The sequence below is a fragment of the Micromys minutus genome (assembly GCF_963924665.1).
Source record: "Micromys minutus genome assembly, chromosome: 25".
NCBI lineage: Eukaryota > Metazoa > Chordata > Mammalia > Rodentia > Muridae > Micromys > Micromys minutus.
The window spans coordinates 39191373-39205329 of NC_137960.1; the positions used below are offsets into that span (position 1 = coordinate 39191373).

Below are 13957 nucleotides of genomic sequence, written 5' to 3' on the forward strand. Positions count from 1 at the left end.
GTTCTTGGATGGAGGAACGGAGGCTCCAGTGGCTAACTTATAAGCACATGGCTGCTACAAACATTTCAATGTTGTCTTTACAATGTTCTGAAACAATAGTTTCTCTTCAAGGGTCAAAGAGAAACCATAGATATTTAGGATGATACTTAGAAATTAAAATAACCCATGAATAAGAAAAATATAAGGTTGTGTTTGTTTGTTTCAATTAGAGGCCCAAGTTTTAAAGGCAAAATCTATGTCTTTTCCTTTCCTACATCAAAAAACTCAAAACAGGCTTAATGGCATAGAGCTCTAACCCCGACATCCTCACTCTGGTGTAAAGATCTATGGGAGCCTGTGGCAAACCTGGTCTATACGGCAAGTTCCAGGCCAGCTGAGGCCACACAACTACACTGTGAAATGCTGTCTCAAAACAAAGCAAGACCAGACTCCAAACCTGCAAACATAGTGTTTAGTATGTATTAGGTACACAATAAATTTTGAATGAGATAAAATATTTCAAAGTTTAATAAAAGAATCTACACTGTCTCAAAATTTTAATTAAATTTTCATACTCTGTCATTAATCAAGCAAAAGATAAATGCCAAATTTTATAATTTGTCTGTCAATGAATGCATTTCTCTTGTTAAATTAAAAAAAAAAAAAAGATACTTTTTAACTTGATGTGTAACCACTACCAAAACCCTGAGAATCAGAGATTTAAATCTGTGACAACCTGCCTCCCTGTCTATAAATCACCCCTGAGTTTTGAAAGGCTTCTCTTAGGTGTGCCCTTTGGCAACGCTCAAAACATCACTCTACTACTATTTTGGAAGGCTCGGTCTTTATCACATGTTTCACTGTGTTTAGGCTATGAATAGCATTTGAAAATTTACTCGGTTATAATTATAGATGGTGAACACCTGCCAATGTGCTGGAAAATGAAATCATGCAAAATTAAAGACAAGTGTGCAATGTTGTCAGATGCCAAGCGATCAGCATAGCAAATGTGCACTTTTCGTAAACTAAGATTCTAGTAAGACTACTAAGTATTATACACAGAATTAACAAATTATCCTAGCCACATGGTTAATTATTTTTAAAGGATAAATATTTATCAGCTTGTCAGTTTAAATGGTTTTTATGTGAAAATACTAAATGAATACTGCTCACTAAGTGAATTTATGTTTATTAAGTGAATACATTCAAAGTTGAGTTTAGTACTATATATCATAAAATTTACATTATAAACTTTTGTTTCTTAGTCCTAGTGAAACTCACCAAGTCACAGATACAGACACACATACAGAGTCAGGAAAGTAAAGGGGGCTGGAAACAGGAGCTCAGTAGAAAAGGGAAGTGGACAAGAGATAGTAAGGGAGTAACTATGACTGAACTACATTATGTACACGAATGGAATGGAATAGACACGGTCCTATGCATAATTAATACATGATAATGAAAAAATAAAATCAGGCCAGCTCGATGGTGCCTTGCACACGAGCTGACAAACTCAGTTTATCTCCAGAACCCACAGAGGGATCTAACGCACACAAGTTGTCCTGTGACCTCACATGGTACCTCCCCCTAAACAAAGAAATGAATGTAAAATTTCCTTTGAACACTATAAAATAAATAAACTTCGTTTCCCTTTAGCATGGTCTAAATGCACATGAAGTGCCAGTGGGGGGTTTTTGTGGAGCGTCTTCAGGGTCCTGAGTTAGATTCCAGGAGAAAGGTGGCTAAGAACTTTTAATAATTTATAATTCTAGAAAGACCTTCTTTAGCTTAACTTAAAAATAAAGTAAAATTTATGGGACTGGAGAGATGAGTCAGGGTTTCAGAGCTCTTGAGAGGAGCCATGTTCTGTCCCCATAAACCAACATGGTGGTTGGCCACCATCCCTAAGTTCACTTTCAAGGGATCTGACATCCTCTTCCGGCCTCCCTGGGCACCACTCACAGATGTAGAACACACATGTAGTGCTCGCACACACACACACACACACACACACACACACACGCATGCGTGCGTGTGCAAAACAATGCACATTAAATAATGTAAACAAATGAATATAGTAAGTAAATGAAATGTGCTTTAAAATAAGGTATAGTTTAAATAAAATCAAAACTAAAGTATCAAATCTTTCCAAGGTATTTTCCATATTTCTTGGTAACCTATCATATTTTTAAAGTAGATGGTCATGAAAAAAGCATAATATAAGAGAATGGACAAATTCTTCTGCTGTTTCATATGACTTTTCTGTTTTATAAACTCAAATTTTCTCAATATATTCACTTGAAAAGCATAGCACAAAATGAGTAATAGACACCCCTAACAATAAAATGTCAGCTGGTAAAGTCCAATAACTAATACCATAGTTGTTCTACAGAAAACCCCAAAGCATTTCAAGTGAGAAGAATTTTTTAAAACAATCATGCAAGACAGAATCTTTGCAGATTCTTCTCTGTGTGTATCGCCCTTACTGGCAAGCATGTGCTTCTCAGCGGTGCCAATGCCGGAAACAGTAACCAACAGTAAGAAAGACAAGCATGAAACATATATTTTTATTTCCAGTCTTCTGCTGCCCTTAGAAATATAATCACCAAATACTAGGCAAACGCCTCCCAATCTGATGTCTGAGAACACCATCCATCTATGCTGGTATAACTGGGGTGCTCAGTGATTGCTTCAAGGTCACGAAAAGACTTTCTCTTTTCGTGTAATAAGAGCTAGAAAATAAATCCCACACTAACCTCTATGAAAGACCCATTTTCCACAGTATGGAAAAGACTAAAAACATGATGAGGAACAGATTAGGACTGGAGGTAAAGGCTGCTCACTGCAGATGGTCTCCAGTAGCGCACTCGCTCTTTATGCTTTTAAAACCGGCTCCTTTACCCAGAATCTACTTGGACCCTTGTCAGAGTTTAAGACCCACCCATGTCTATGTTTTTTTTTCCAATCTATGCTAATTTCTACAACATAAATACTGTCTGTCCCTAAATATAAAAACTTTGTAATTATATGTACATTAAATAGTGCCTATCTAGGCAATTAACAAATTTTATTACATGCTAGATACTACCAGAGAAAAGGGTTCAAGAAATCTTTAGTCATGACAATTATTAATTTATAACCTAAGCAGTAAAAAGATTTTGTAAATGTCTTACGGCTTATCAGTAAAATAAAGAGCACAGAGCTCCTATTCCATAGCCTGTTTTCCTCTGCGTGCACCAGTGTGTTGGGGCAAAGGTGCTGTGATAGGACGGAAACTCTAATTAAGCTAAACTCTTTCAAAGACTCTTCCATGAGGCCACGGACAACCCATGACCTCAGACTGAGAATTCACACTCAACTGTCTAATATTCTATCTTTTACAAAATAGCACATTCCATTTATAAACAAAACAAACATGTTATTGTAACATTTTTAAGCAGTGTTTTTCATGTTGAAGCACTATAACAGGAATAAAATATATGACATTCAAGAACTTTAAAGAAAGGTATGCTTCTCATTTCAACGTTTCTGAAGGTCCACAACAAAGGAGGAACACAGACAGGGTGCACTTACATCCTGTAAAGAGGACATGAGGGTGGATATGTAGATATGGCTTATCCAGTACGCTGGAGAAAAAGGAAGCCTGGGGTCTGTGAGTGTATCCCACTGATATCACACATGCAAGTCCCTGGGTTCTATCCACAGAATCAATGGGAGGGAGGGAGGGAGGGAGGGATTAGATAGTTCCATCTAGTTGTGCATGGTGTCACACACCTGTCATTCCAGCGCTCTAGCAATCAGGAGCTTGATCTCCAAGAGTTCAAGGACACCCTGGGATTCATACCAAGACCAAGTTGGTTTTGACTTTTGTTTAAGTTCTCCACTTAGCCTCAAACCATTGAGGGGAGGGAAGACCAACTGGGTTCCATGCAAAGGGAACTCAGAAGCTTGAGAAGAAATGGTATTTCCCTCTAAAGGACAGAAAGTGGCTAAGGGAGGTGTGAAAGAAAGCAATGAATAGAGAAGCCAGCCACAGAGCCTTCTGGAGGAAGAGACGGAGCTTTCGGTGTATAGAGAGATAATGAAACTGTGGGTATAAAAGAGGAAGGCTTCTTGCACACCTAAGAGAGGAGCAAGAGTGAGGGCTGTGTTTGACACATACTAACTTAAGCTCCTGGTTTTGACTACAGGGCAATAAAAAGGAAAGCAAAGCAAAACTTATTTTAAGGCCAGCCTGATTTACTGAGCAAGTTCCAGGACAGCCAGGGCTACAGAGAAACACTGTCTAAAAAGCAAACCAAAACAAACAAAAGACCAAATCTGCTGCTACTACTCTGCTATGTTCTTCTAATTTATAGTCCCCATAATAAGTGAATTAAATATACCTCTAATAAAGTCCAAATACAAATAGGCCAAATGCTGTATCACACAGTTGTATCCAAGTGCAGCCAGTTAAAGGTACCTTTGACTGCACATGGCCGCCTCCCATCTCCTTCCTTTCTCACCAGCATCCCTTCTGTTCAGAGGTGAGATGGGGTCTCCTGGTTCTCAGGGCCAGAATGCTTATTAACCCAGACTAAAGTAAAAATGTCCAACTTCTTTGCCAATGACTGGCTTAGAAAGGAACATGGCCACTATGATCAACAGACTGAGGAAAAGTCTGCAGGAAAGTCTCCAGGGAAACAGCTTTCTTCTCTGAGACACAGAAGGCATGCCTGCAGGTGGAAAGCTGGGATGACAATGTGGCTATGCCAAAAATCCTGTAAACAACTGATTGTAATGCAATTGTATTTATGAGAAATTAGAATAAAAACAATGTATATATAATAAATATACATGTGCTACATGGCTCTGAGGACCATTAAAGTGTATCATATGCAGTGCTTCAAGCTTCACTTCTTCCTGTGAAAATACACATCATTAAATGAAATCCTCCTCACCTCATTTAACCAAATATTTACTTAATCTAAATCTACTATCATTTTCTGTGTTGATTCTGTGTTAATTACCAAGTTCATGTATTTCTCTATAATCTTTTGGTCATATTTGCATTTATATTTTACCTTAATTTTATTTACAGACATCAGGACTACAAGCTCAGTAGTAGACCCATAAGTAGGCCTAAGGTATATATAGATGTATAATGGGATTTCTTTTAAATTTAGCAAAACTGAGAAAAGGGACCTGCTGAGATGCAGGGGCAGCATTTCCCTGCTCCTCCAATTCCAAGTACAGTGCTTGGTACATGGTAATTCTTGAAAAACTGTCACACAGATTTTAACATGTTGTTGATATGAAATTAACAAATTGAGACCAGGTGATAAAAGGCTGCTGCCCACCAATGTGCTAATTTCTGAAGGTTCGGCGGTCACCTGAGACCGAGTCCACAGTCCCCCTGCTGACCTGTCCTTCCAGCTGACCGCAGTAGTTACAGGCCGTTAGGAACAGCTTCAGGATCTTACACGTGACTCAGCTTTTGCTGCTGTCACCAGTGAGTGACAGACAGAATCATGGGGCACTAACTCCGACTGCTACAACTTCCATGTGAGGCTGATACATGAGTGTGAACACTGAGGGGGCAGTGAGGCTGGAGAGGGACGTGGAGGTAGGCCTTGCTAAGGACAGTAGTGTGGTCAGATGTGCAGGCTGGATGAATAGCTCTGTAGCTGTGCAGGACAGAAAGGTGAAGGCTGGACAAGTCTAGAGAGGTGAAGGCAAGCCATATCGTAGAAGCAGAGACACAAACCCACCAAGAGGTGACTTCCTTTTAGATGCCTCAGAGACAGCGTAACCTCACTCACTGTGTAGAAAGAAAAACTGATGTTTCTCCTAAATGGGCCTACCAGCCATTATTCACTAAGTAATTCAAACCACAAATTCTGCTTTTATTTTCGTTTCCTAAATATATTTAAATGCCATGTCCCATGAATTCTAATACCTTGTTATCACTCACATTCATTTGCTTTTTTCCTCTTCTACCACATGGCAGTCCACTATTGTTTCTGCCGCTGAACAATCTTGTAACTGATATGACACATCCACTCCTGACCCTGGAAACACATTATCCATCTTCCAGAATGATCTTTGTAACACTAGCAATCAAATTATCCTCTTGTTCAAAGCTTCAGTGGCTTCCTATTGTCCTGGGGGGAAAACCTACATTCCTTAACATTGCCCACAGTCCCTCTGGGACCTGGGGCCTGCCTAGGAACAATACAGTGTCTACCATTACAGTGCACCTCAGATGTGCTAGGCACTTTGCAGGCATTATTCCATTTTATTCTCTCAGCAGCATTGTGAAGCAAGAACTATTAGCATCATCCCCATTTTGCAGATAAGGAAACTGAGTCAAAAAACAATATGAAACTTATTCATAGTTGTTCAGATAATAAAGTATCTAAGCCAGAGCACATGCTCTTAAATTCCACCCTCCCCTCAGACTGAACTCCAACCATCCTAAATCACGGGCAAGGCTTAGGACTCAGTTACTCGCTCTTGCCTTGAAGCCTTCATGCAAACTATGTTCTAGGTCTAGGTCTCTGGGAAGATCTCACTGTATGGATAATTAATTACTCATGACAAGAGTGTGGTGAGAGAGATCCACAATACGAGAGCCTGGCAGGCTAAGGCAGGAGATCCTGTCTCAAAATAAATGAATGAATTAGTAAGTGAGTGAGAGAATGAATATTAAATCTCTCTTTAAAGGTGTTTGCCTCCAGGAACTCTTCCTGTACTTACTTATGGCCTGTCTCCCTTTGACAGAACATTCAAATTGTCACCACTGGTCCTGGGTGCTTGCTATGGTATTCACTATTTGTTGCTCTGATGCATGCAAGAATAAATGCTGTGGGGAGAAACCCCATAAAATGGAAATTTCATCTTTGCAAATTAATGTGAAACAGCCAGAAGGCAGATACATTTGTTTACCCATTGGATATTTACTTAGTAGCATCCAGGTCATGGCCAACACTCAGAACTTAAGAGCCCTTCTGGGGAAAAGGCTTATCAACACGAGCTTACTGAACAACATAAATCAAGTACCTCTTACAACAGTGGCAACGGTAAAGAATAACTGATGCAGAGCAGAGAACGAAAGGAAGGTCCAGAGGAAGCCACTACAGTATAGAGCCCTGTGTCCTTTTGCAGAGCAAAACAAGCTTGAGATATACTTCATAGTCTATTGCACTTGGGAAAGGGGGAAGGCGCAATCACTAGATATGACGGCAGCTGCACGCCATTTCATCTCACCAGAGCTCCGTGTTCTTATCCCGATTTTATAGACATGAAACCCAACACAAGGAGAGCCAAGGAACTTGCCCAAGGCATTTAGTACATGAAGGAGGCAGCATTTGAACCCGGGTCTGACTCCAGTGCGTTTACTTACCACTCGTGCTGCTCATCTTTAACAAGGTGCTCCCCAGAGCCCGAATCCTTTCCTCTTCAGCACAACTCTTACTACGCTATATTATTTATTTCCCACTCAAGTGTAAATAAATGAAGTTAAGTAACAACATGGGAAGGACACACCTGGAACACTAGACGGGAAGCCTAAAACCTTCCAGGTTGTACTCACTAACAACCCACAGCGATGCTGGAGGCACACAATGCCGACTCCGTCACCACTGTCGCCATACCGAGGTAGGAGGAATAGTCCCTATGTCTAAGGGACAGAACGCACACATACTGGAAATTAATTCCCTCCTGTGAAATGAATTATAACTGAGTCTAGAGTGTTTGTGAGAAATATTTCAAGACCTTCGCTTTTTAAGATAATCATTTTATGGATATGATTGTCCCTCTTTTAATTAAGCCACTACAGGAAATGGTCATGTTTTAATACACAATCACTTAACACACAGCACTCTTCATATGTATACATTTCTCCTGCTCCTCCAAATTTCAACACACCTTCTAATAAAACTGGATAAAGTGACTATAGAAAAAAATGGCAGGACATTATAGTATTTTAAACCTCAGCACACTCAGTATTTAAGCAGGTTTGTTTGAAAAGTGGAAAGAAACAATTCAAGGGAAAACAAGATAATTGAACAGCCAAGTATTTTCACCAAATGCCTTACCTGGACCCAACTTTTCTTCCTTTTTGCCCTCCTCCCCCAAGCAGGATCTTGCCAGGTAGCCATATACTGACCTAGCTGGTCTTGAACTCCCGAAGTCATTGTTCCTTGGCTTCCCGGGAGTACTGAGAGTAAGTCCTGAACACCCAACTCTAGGTCCACCTTTTCAACCTGCACAAGTGTTACTTCTTTATGACTTAGGCTGTTTTCAATATTGTTTCTAGTTCTGTTTTAGGATGCTTTTTGAAAATGAAATCCTGTTTTTGTTGTTAAAGAGCCAGAAAAAATTATCCGGACAGTTACCCTGAAGGAATAGGAAACATTTCATGCAATTCCTTATTTTTGAGGCTTTCAGTGTGAAACTTTCCATACAGAGCACTGTAACAATGTGAAAAGTGCACTGGCTTCACTTGGCAACAAACAGAAAGATATCCAAAGACCGGACTTGCAATTAACCAGATCTTTGATATATATTCTATTCCACAGGCAATGCCATTTCTGCTGAAAACACCATAAAAAACAATTCTTGTTCATCTATTTTTGAAAATTGTTTTAGCGTACACTGTTCCATTTGGGCCCAACATTCCATGTTTTACAGAACCCTCTAATGCCTAGTGATGCCACCTTAACAACTAAGCGGTTAGTCACCCCCCACCCCCCCCCCCCCCGGGAAGCAAAAGCGACATGAGTAACTGCAAGTCAAATGGCACCGTCTAGATGTTAGTCTAGAAATGCTCTTACCTCGACACTCTTCAGAATGAACCCGCTTCTCTCTCGCACATCTTTAAAGGGACATCTCTTAGAGAGCATAAGCAGATGAGCCAGAAGTTTATTCATTCCATCCAAAGAAACGTCATTTGAAAGCCCGTCTGAAGGTCGATAAAGTGTCTCTTTAGCTGAACGAAGGTGTTCGGTCTTTCTCAAAATAATCTGCCTAATGTTTTCCAGTGCCGTCTCTCTAGTAGTTGAGTCTCTACTACACAGTCCCTCCCATCTCACTTCATTCTCTCCTTCAGCCATGACAATCGGGAGCTTTTTCAGTCTTTTTTTTTTTCCCAGTCAGTTACCCCCAAAGCAGTTCGTCTTAAAAAAACAAAAACAAAAACAAAAACAAAAACAAAACAAAACGAGAAACGTTAAGAATCAAGTCAAGAGAAATCCAGCAGTCCCGAAAGCAGGTGTCTGGATGGCACTGGAATCACACGTGCTTTTTAAAGCTGATGCTTTCAAATCGATCCACAAGGCGGATCACCCCGGCACCCTCTCCTACAGGGCAGGGCAGTCTTGACAGAGATTGAAAAGAGCCAACTTGGAAAGTTGCAATCTCACAGAGCTGGCTAGCTCAACAGGGAGTATCGGGGAAGTGTTCTCTGTGTCGCAGGGTCAACGGATATCCTCGCGTTGTGAAGCTGTCAAATCCGTGCTTGGTCTTAAAAAGGCTGGTAACAGTAGAAGGTTCTCCAGCCATTCGATTTTTTTTTTTTTTCTGGGCAGAGGCCGGTTCTCGAGCGTTCCCACCCCGCCCTCCACCGACACCAGTCTCCGCCCCTCCCGTCGGCTCCGCCTAGCGCCTCCGCAGGGCAGCGGGTGGGTGCCGGTGGGGTAGGCAGAAGACCCCTGGACCTTAGCTGCTGGGGCCCGAAGCTCCGGTGCTCTGGGGACCGCAGTGTCCACCAGTCACTGTGTCAGCGGCGACGGAGGGCGGCGTCCTCGACCCTGCCAGTTCCTGTCTCCCGGGGTACGCTGATGCTTCTCTTCTGTCCTCGCCTACCTCCGCCAAGCCAGAGGGCACCCTGCGACCCAGCAGTCATCGAGCCCCGGGCTGCGCTGCTGAAGCACAGAGCCCGCCCCTTCGCCCATCCCCGTCGGTGGGGCTCGGCCCAGAGGGCGGGAGCAGGGAGGGGAGATGGGGTCCTCACCCCCAGCCCCTCCCCTGTCCCCGCCCGGGACCGCCGGGAGCCGCCCCTGCCCCATGCCTGCCTCTCCGCCCAGGCACACGCGACCCGCAAAGGCAGCCATTGGAAGCAGCCCCGCCCTCGGGCAGAGTACCTCTGGACCCCGAGTCCAACGCGCGCCGCCGACTAAGGTCGGCTGCTGCGCATGCGCGAAGCCGGCTAGGGCGCATGCGCTTTCCATGGCGTTGTCCGTTCTCGACGTTTGGAGGCGCTGGTTTGAAGAAGGGTAAAGAAAAGTAAGGAGTACAGATGCCCGGAGATGTTTATCGCACAAGAAAACCCGAACGAATAAAGGTGTTCTGTAGTATTCCTAGTAGAAATGGGATATAATTAAAGATTAGTCTGAAAAATAGTGACAGCCAAGCTCCAGATACACTAGGCAGGGCGTCTTTGCGTTGGCTTTTGGGAAATGTAGTTGTAATCCTACCGACGCGCTCTGTTTGCGACAGAAACTACAACTCCCAGATGCCACCGCGACACTTGTGTTTGCCCGCGAACAGACGATTCAAAAGGCCGTGGTTAACTAGGAGCCTACGTCTGGTAAGGGTGGTAGGCTTGGTTATGACGGGTTCATTGAAAATGGTTTCCTCTGTAATTTTGGTGCCGAAGCTATCTGGGATTGCTTACTTTCAGTCAATAATCTTTTCCCAGTGGCTTGCTGGGAAGAAAATAGTGCACCTGCCCAACACCTTTTGGTGGGTGACTTAGGCAAGGATTTGGGGATAATTGTTTGGAAGGTCTAGGGGCAGCCTAAAGAGAGGCAAACTGGGAAAAAACAAACAAAAAGACGCCGCTGCTTCCGCTGTCCTCTTCTACGTGAACCAGTGATGAATGAGTTAGAAATCCTTAAGCATTGCAATTGCACCTTTGTTCTTACAGGGATGTGTTTTGTGCTATATTTGCTCAGTCAAATACAATCCCAAGGGGATCTTTGAAAGCAAGTCTCTTTTGTGTGAGACTACTGAAAAGAACTCCCAAAGTCCGTAGGCTCGAAGTTTTACAAGCTTTGAAAGGTTCTGTCGGAAAAGAAGCCTATAAAAACCTCCCAAGTGTGTTATCTTTGAATGATTTGGTCAGTTCTCTAAAGGTGTTGTCATTATACTTGAGAAAGCTCAGGTTTGGAAGGTTTTTAATTCGGATTAGATTTTAATCCATTGTTTTACGGAGTAAATGTAGTCATAAACTACTAATCAGGGACTAGAGGGATGGTGCAGTAGTTAAGAAGACTTGTTCTTCCATAGTTCGATTCCCAGCTCACAGCCATTCATAACTTCAGTTTCAGAGGATCTGATGCCCTCTTCTAACCTCAGCAGACACCAGACATAAACCTGGTGCACAGGCATACACGCAAACAACACACTCATACATAAATCCAAAAACATTATAAAAACTAATGAGGCTTTTAACATGTAGAAAATGTAACAATAACTTTTATTCCCTTGGTGTGATTTTTCTGGAGGCTTACTGCCTCCATCTGCCAGTCTAGGCCTCATCCCAGAATCCTGTAGCTTCTGTAGAGGCCTAGAATGTTTTCAACCTATGAGACTGCTGAATGAATTCATCCTTTTTGTAGCTTTCTGAATTCTTGCTGGCTAGTTCAACTCAATTCTGGCTCAAACTCCTCTCCACACAGATTCAAATGTCTCTTGCTTCTCACTGAATTGCTTTAAACTAACTCTAGCAATCTGTTCTAATCTTTTCTGTTGCCTCTCTTCCCTTTCTGTTCTCCGGAGAGCTGGGCAGATCCTATTCTATCAGATCTTTTTCTGACCATCACTTTGTTTGCCTTTCACACAGTTCTTTCTTCCTCTCTCTCTCTCTCTCTCTCTCTCTCTCTCTCTCTCTCTCTCTCTCTCTCTCTCTTTCTATTGGATATATATATTTTTTATTTACAATTCAAATGGAAACCCTTTCCTGGTTTCCCATCCAGAAACTCCCTATCCCATCCCCCTCCCACTGATTTTATGAGGGTGCTTCCCCCATCCACCCGCTTCTGCCTCTAGCCCTGACATTCCCCTACACTGGGGACCTTGTAGGCAGGACCAAGGGCTTCTCCTCCCATTGATGCCCAACAAGGCCATCTTCTGCTGCATGTGCAGCTGGAGCCATGGGTCTGTCCATGTGTACTCTTTGAATGATGGTTTATTCCTTGGGAGCTCTGTTTGGTTGGTATTGTTGTTCTTACAGGGTTGCAAACCCTTCAGCTCCTTCAATATTTTCTCTAACTCCTCCATTGGTGACTCTGTTTTCAGTTCTATGGTTGGCTACGAGCATCCGCCCCTCTATTTGTCATGATCTGGCAGAACCTCTCAGGAGGCACCCATATTAGGCTCCTGTCAGCATGCACTTCTTGGCATCAGCAATATTGTCTGGGTTTGGTAGCTGTATATGGGATGGATCCCCAGGTGGGGCAGTCTCTGGATAGCCTTTCCTTCAGTCTCTGCTCTAAACTTTGTCTCCATATTTCCTCCTGCGAATATTTTTGTTCCCCCTTCTCAGAGGGACTGAAGCATCCACACTTTGGCCTTCCATTTTCTTGAGCTTCATGTGATCTGTGAATTGTATCTTGGGTATTCCGAGCTTTGGGCTCATATCCACTTATCAGTGAGTGCATACCGTGTGTATTCCTTTGTGATTGGGTTACCTCACTCAGGGTGATATTTTCTAGTTCTATCCATTTGCCTAAGAATTTCATGAAGTCATTGTTTTTAAAAGGACAATAGTACTCCATTGTGTATCCATTCCTCTGTTGAAGGACATCTGGGTTCTTTCTAGTTTCTGGCTATCATAAATAAGGCTGCTATGAGCATAGTGGAACATGTGTCCTTGTTATGTGTTGGAGTATCTTTTGGGTATATGCCCAGGAGTGGTATAGCTGGGTCCTCAAGAAGTACTATGTTCAACTTTCTGAGGGACTTCCAGACTGGTTTCCAGAGTGCTTGTACCAGCTTGCAGTCCCACCAACTGTGGAGGAGTGTTCCTCTTTCTCTACATCCTTGCCAGCATCTGCTGACACCTGAGTTTTTTATCTTAGCCATTCTTACTGGTGTGAGGTGGAATCTCAGGCTTGATTTGATTTCTATTTCCCTGATGACTAAGGATGTTGACATTTTTGTAGGTGCTTCTCAGCCATTTGATATTCTTCAGTTGAGAATTCTTTGTTTAGCTCTGTATCCTATTTTTTAATAGGATTATTTGATTCTCTAGAGTCTAACTTCTTGAGTTCTTTATATATATTAGATATTAGCCCTCGATTAGATGTAGGATTGGTTTAGATTTTTTTCCCAATCTGTTGGTTGCTGTTTTGTCCTTTTGACAGTGTCCTTTGTTGTAAGGAGTGGCTTGGCCGCCCTGCCAAAATGGCGTCGACATCCGGCTTGGTTAGAAATAAACAACCTGACTGCTCATGTACATAACTGCTTCTGGCACCAAACACGCCGAATGGCACTATGCTAATAAGGTGATCCCTGCTCCACCAATCCCCAGAGGACAAGTCACATAACCTCAGTTCGAGAAGGATAAAAGGAGGGTGCTCTCGGCACTCGGGGTTCCTGTATCAGCATTGAGGTGTTACTGAATAAAGGCTGTTGAGAAGAATCCGGAGTGTCCTGTCTTCCTTGCCAGTCGAGTTGGGCGCGACACTGTCTTACAGAAACTTTGAAATTTCATGAGGTCCCATTTGTCTATTCTTGATTTTAGAGCATAAGCCATTGGTGTTCTTTTCAGAAAAATTTCCCCAGTGCCTATGTGTTTGAGGTTCTTCTCCACTTTCTCTTGTTAGTTTCAGTGTATCTGGTTTATGTGGAGGTCCTTGATCCACTTGGACTTGAGCTTTGTATAGGGTGATGAGAATGGATCGATTTGAATTCTTCATTTGTTGAAAATGATGTCTTTTTTTCCACTGGATAGTTTTAGTTCCTTTGTCAAAGATCAAGTGTCCATAGGTGT

At 42.5% G+C, this 13957-nt stretch overlaps 2 protein-coding genes across 4 annotated transcripts in view; one reads left to right on the top strand and one right to left on the bottom strand.

Annotated features, from left to right (window-relative positions):
- The window catches only part of SESN1 (sestrin 1), an 87719-nt gene extending 78290 nt beyond the window's left edge, over positions 1-9429 (bottom strand). Inside the window, exon 1 of one of the 2 annotated variants that reach the window (XM_080937864.1) lies at positions 8796-9429. In XM_080937864.1, the coding sequence (XP_080793990.1) occupies positions 8796-9074 (279 nt within the window). In that variant the 5' untranslated portion in view covers positions 9075-9429. The remainder of the gene's footprint in view (positions 1-8795) is intronic. The other variant, XM_080937863.1, reaches the window with a different exon arrangement.
- A 1045-nt stretch (positions 9430-10474) lies between these two features.
- Positions 10475-13957, top strand: part of CEP57L1 (centrosomal protein 57 like 1) — a gene marked incomplete at both ends in the record, with an annotated part of 61620 nt that continues 58137 nt past the window's right edge. For both annotated transcript variants that reach the window (XM_080937759.1, XM_080937760.1), the window contains one exon: positions 10475-10549. In XM_080937759.1, coding sequence (XP_080793885.1) covers positions 10475-10549 — 75 coding nt within the window. The remainder of the gene's footprint in view (positions 10550-13957) is intronic.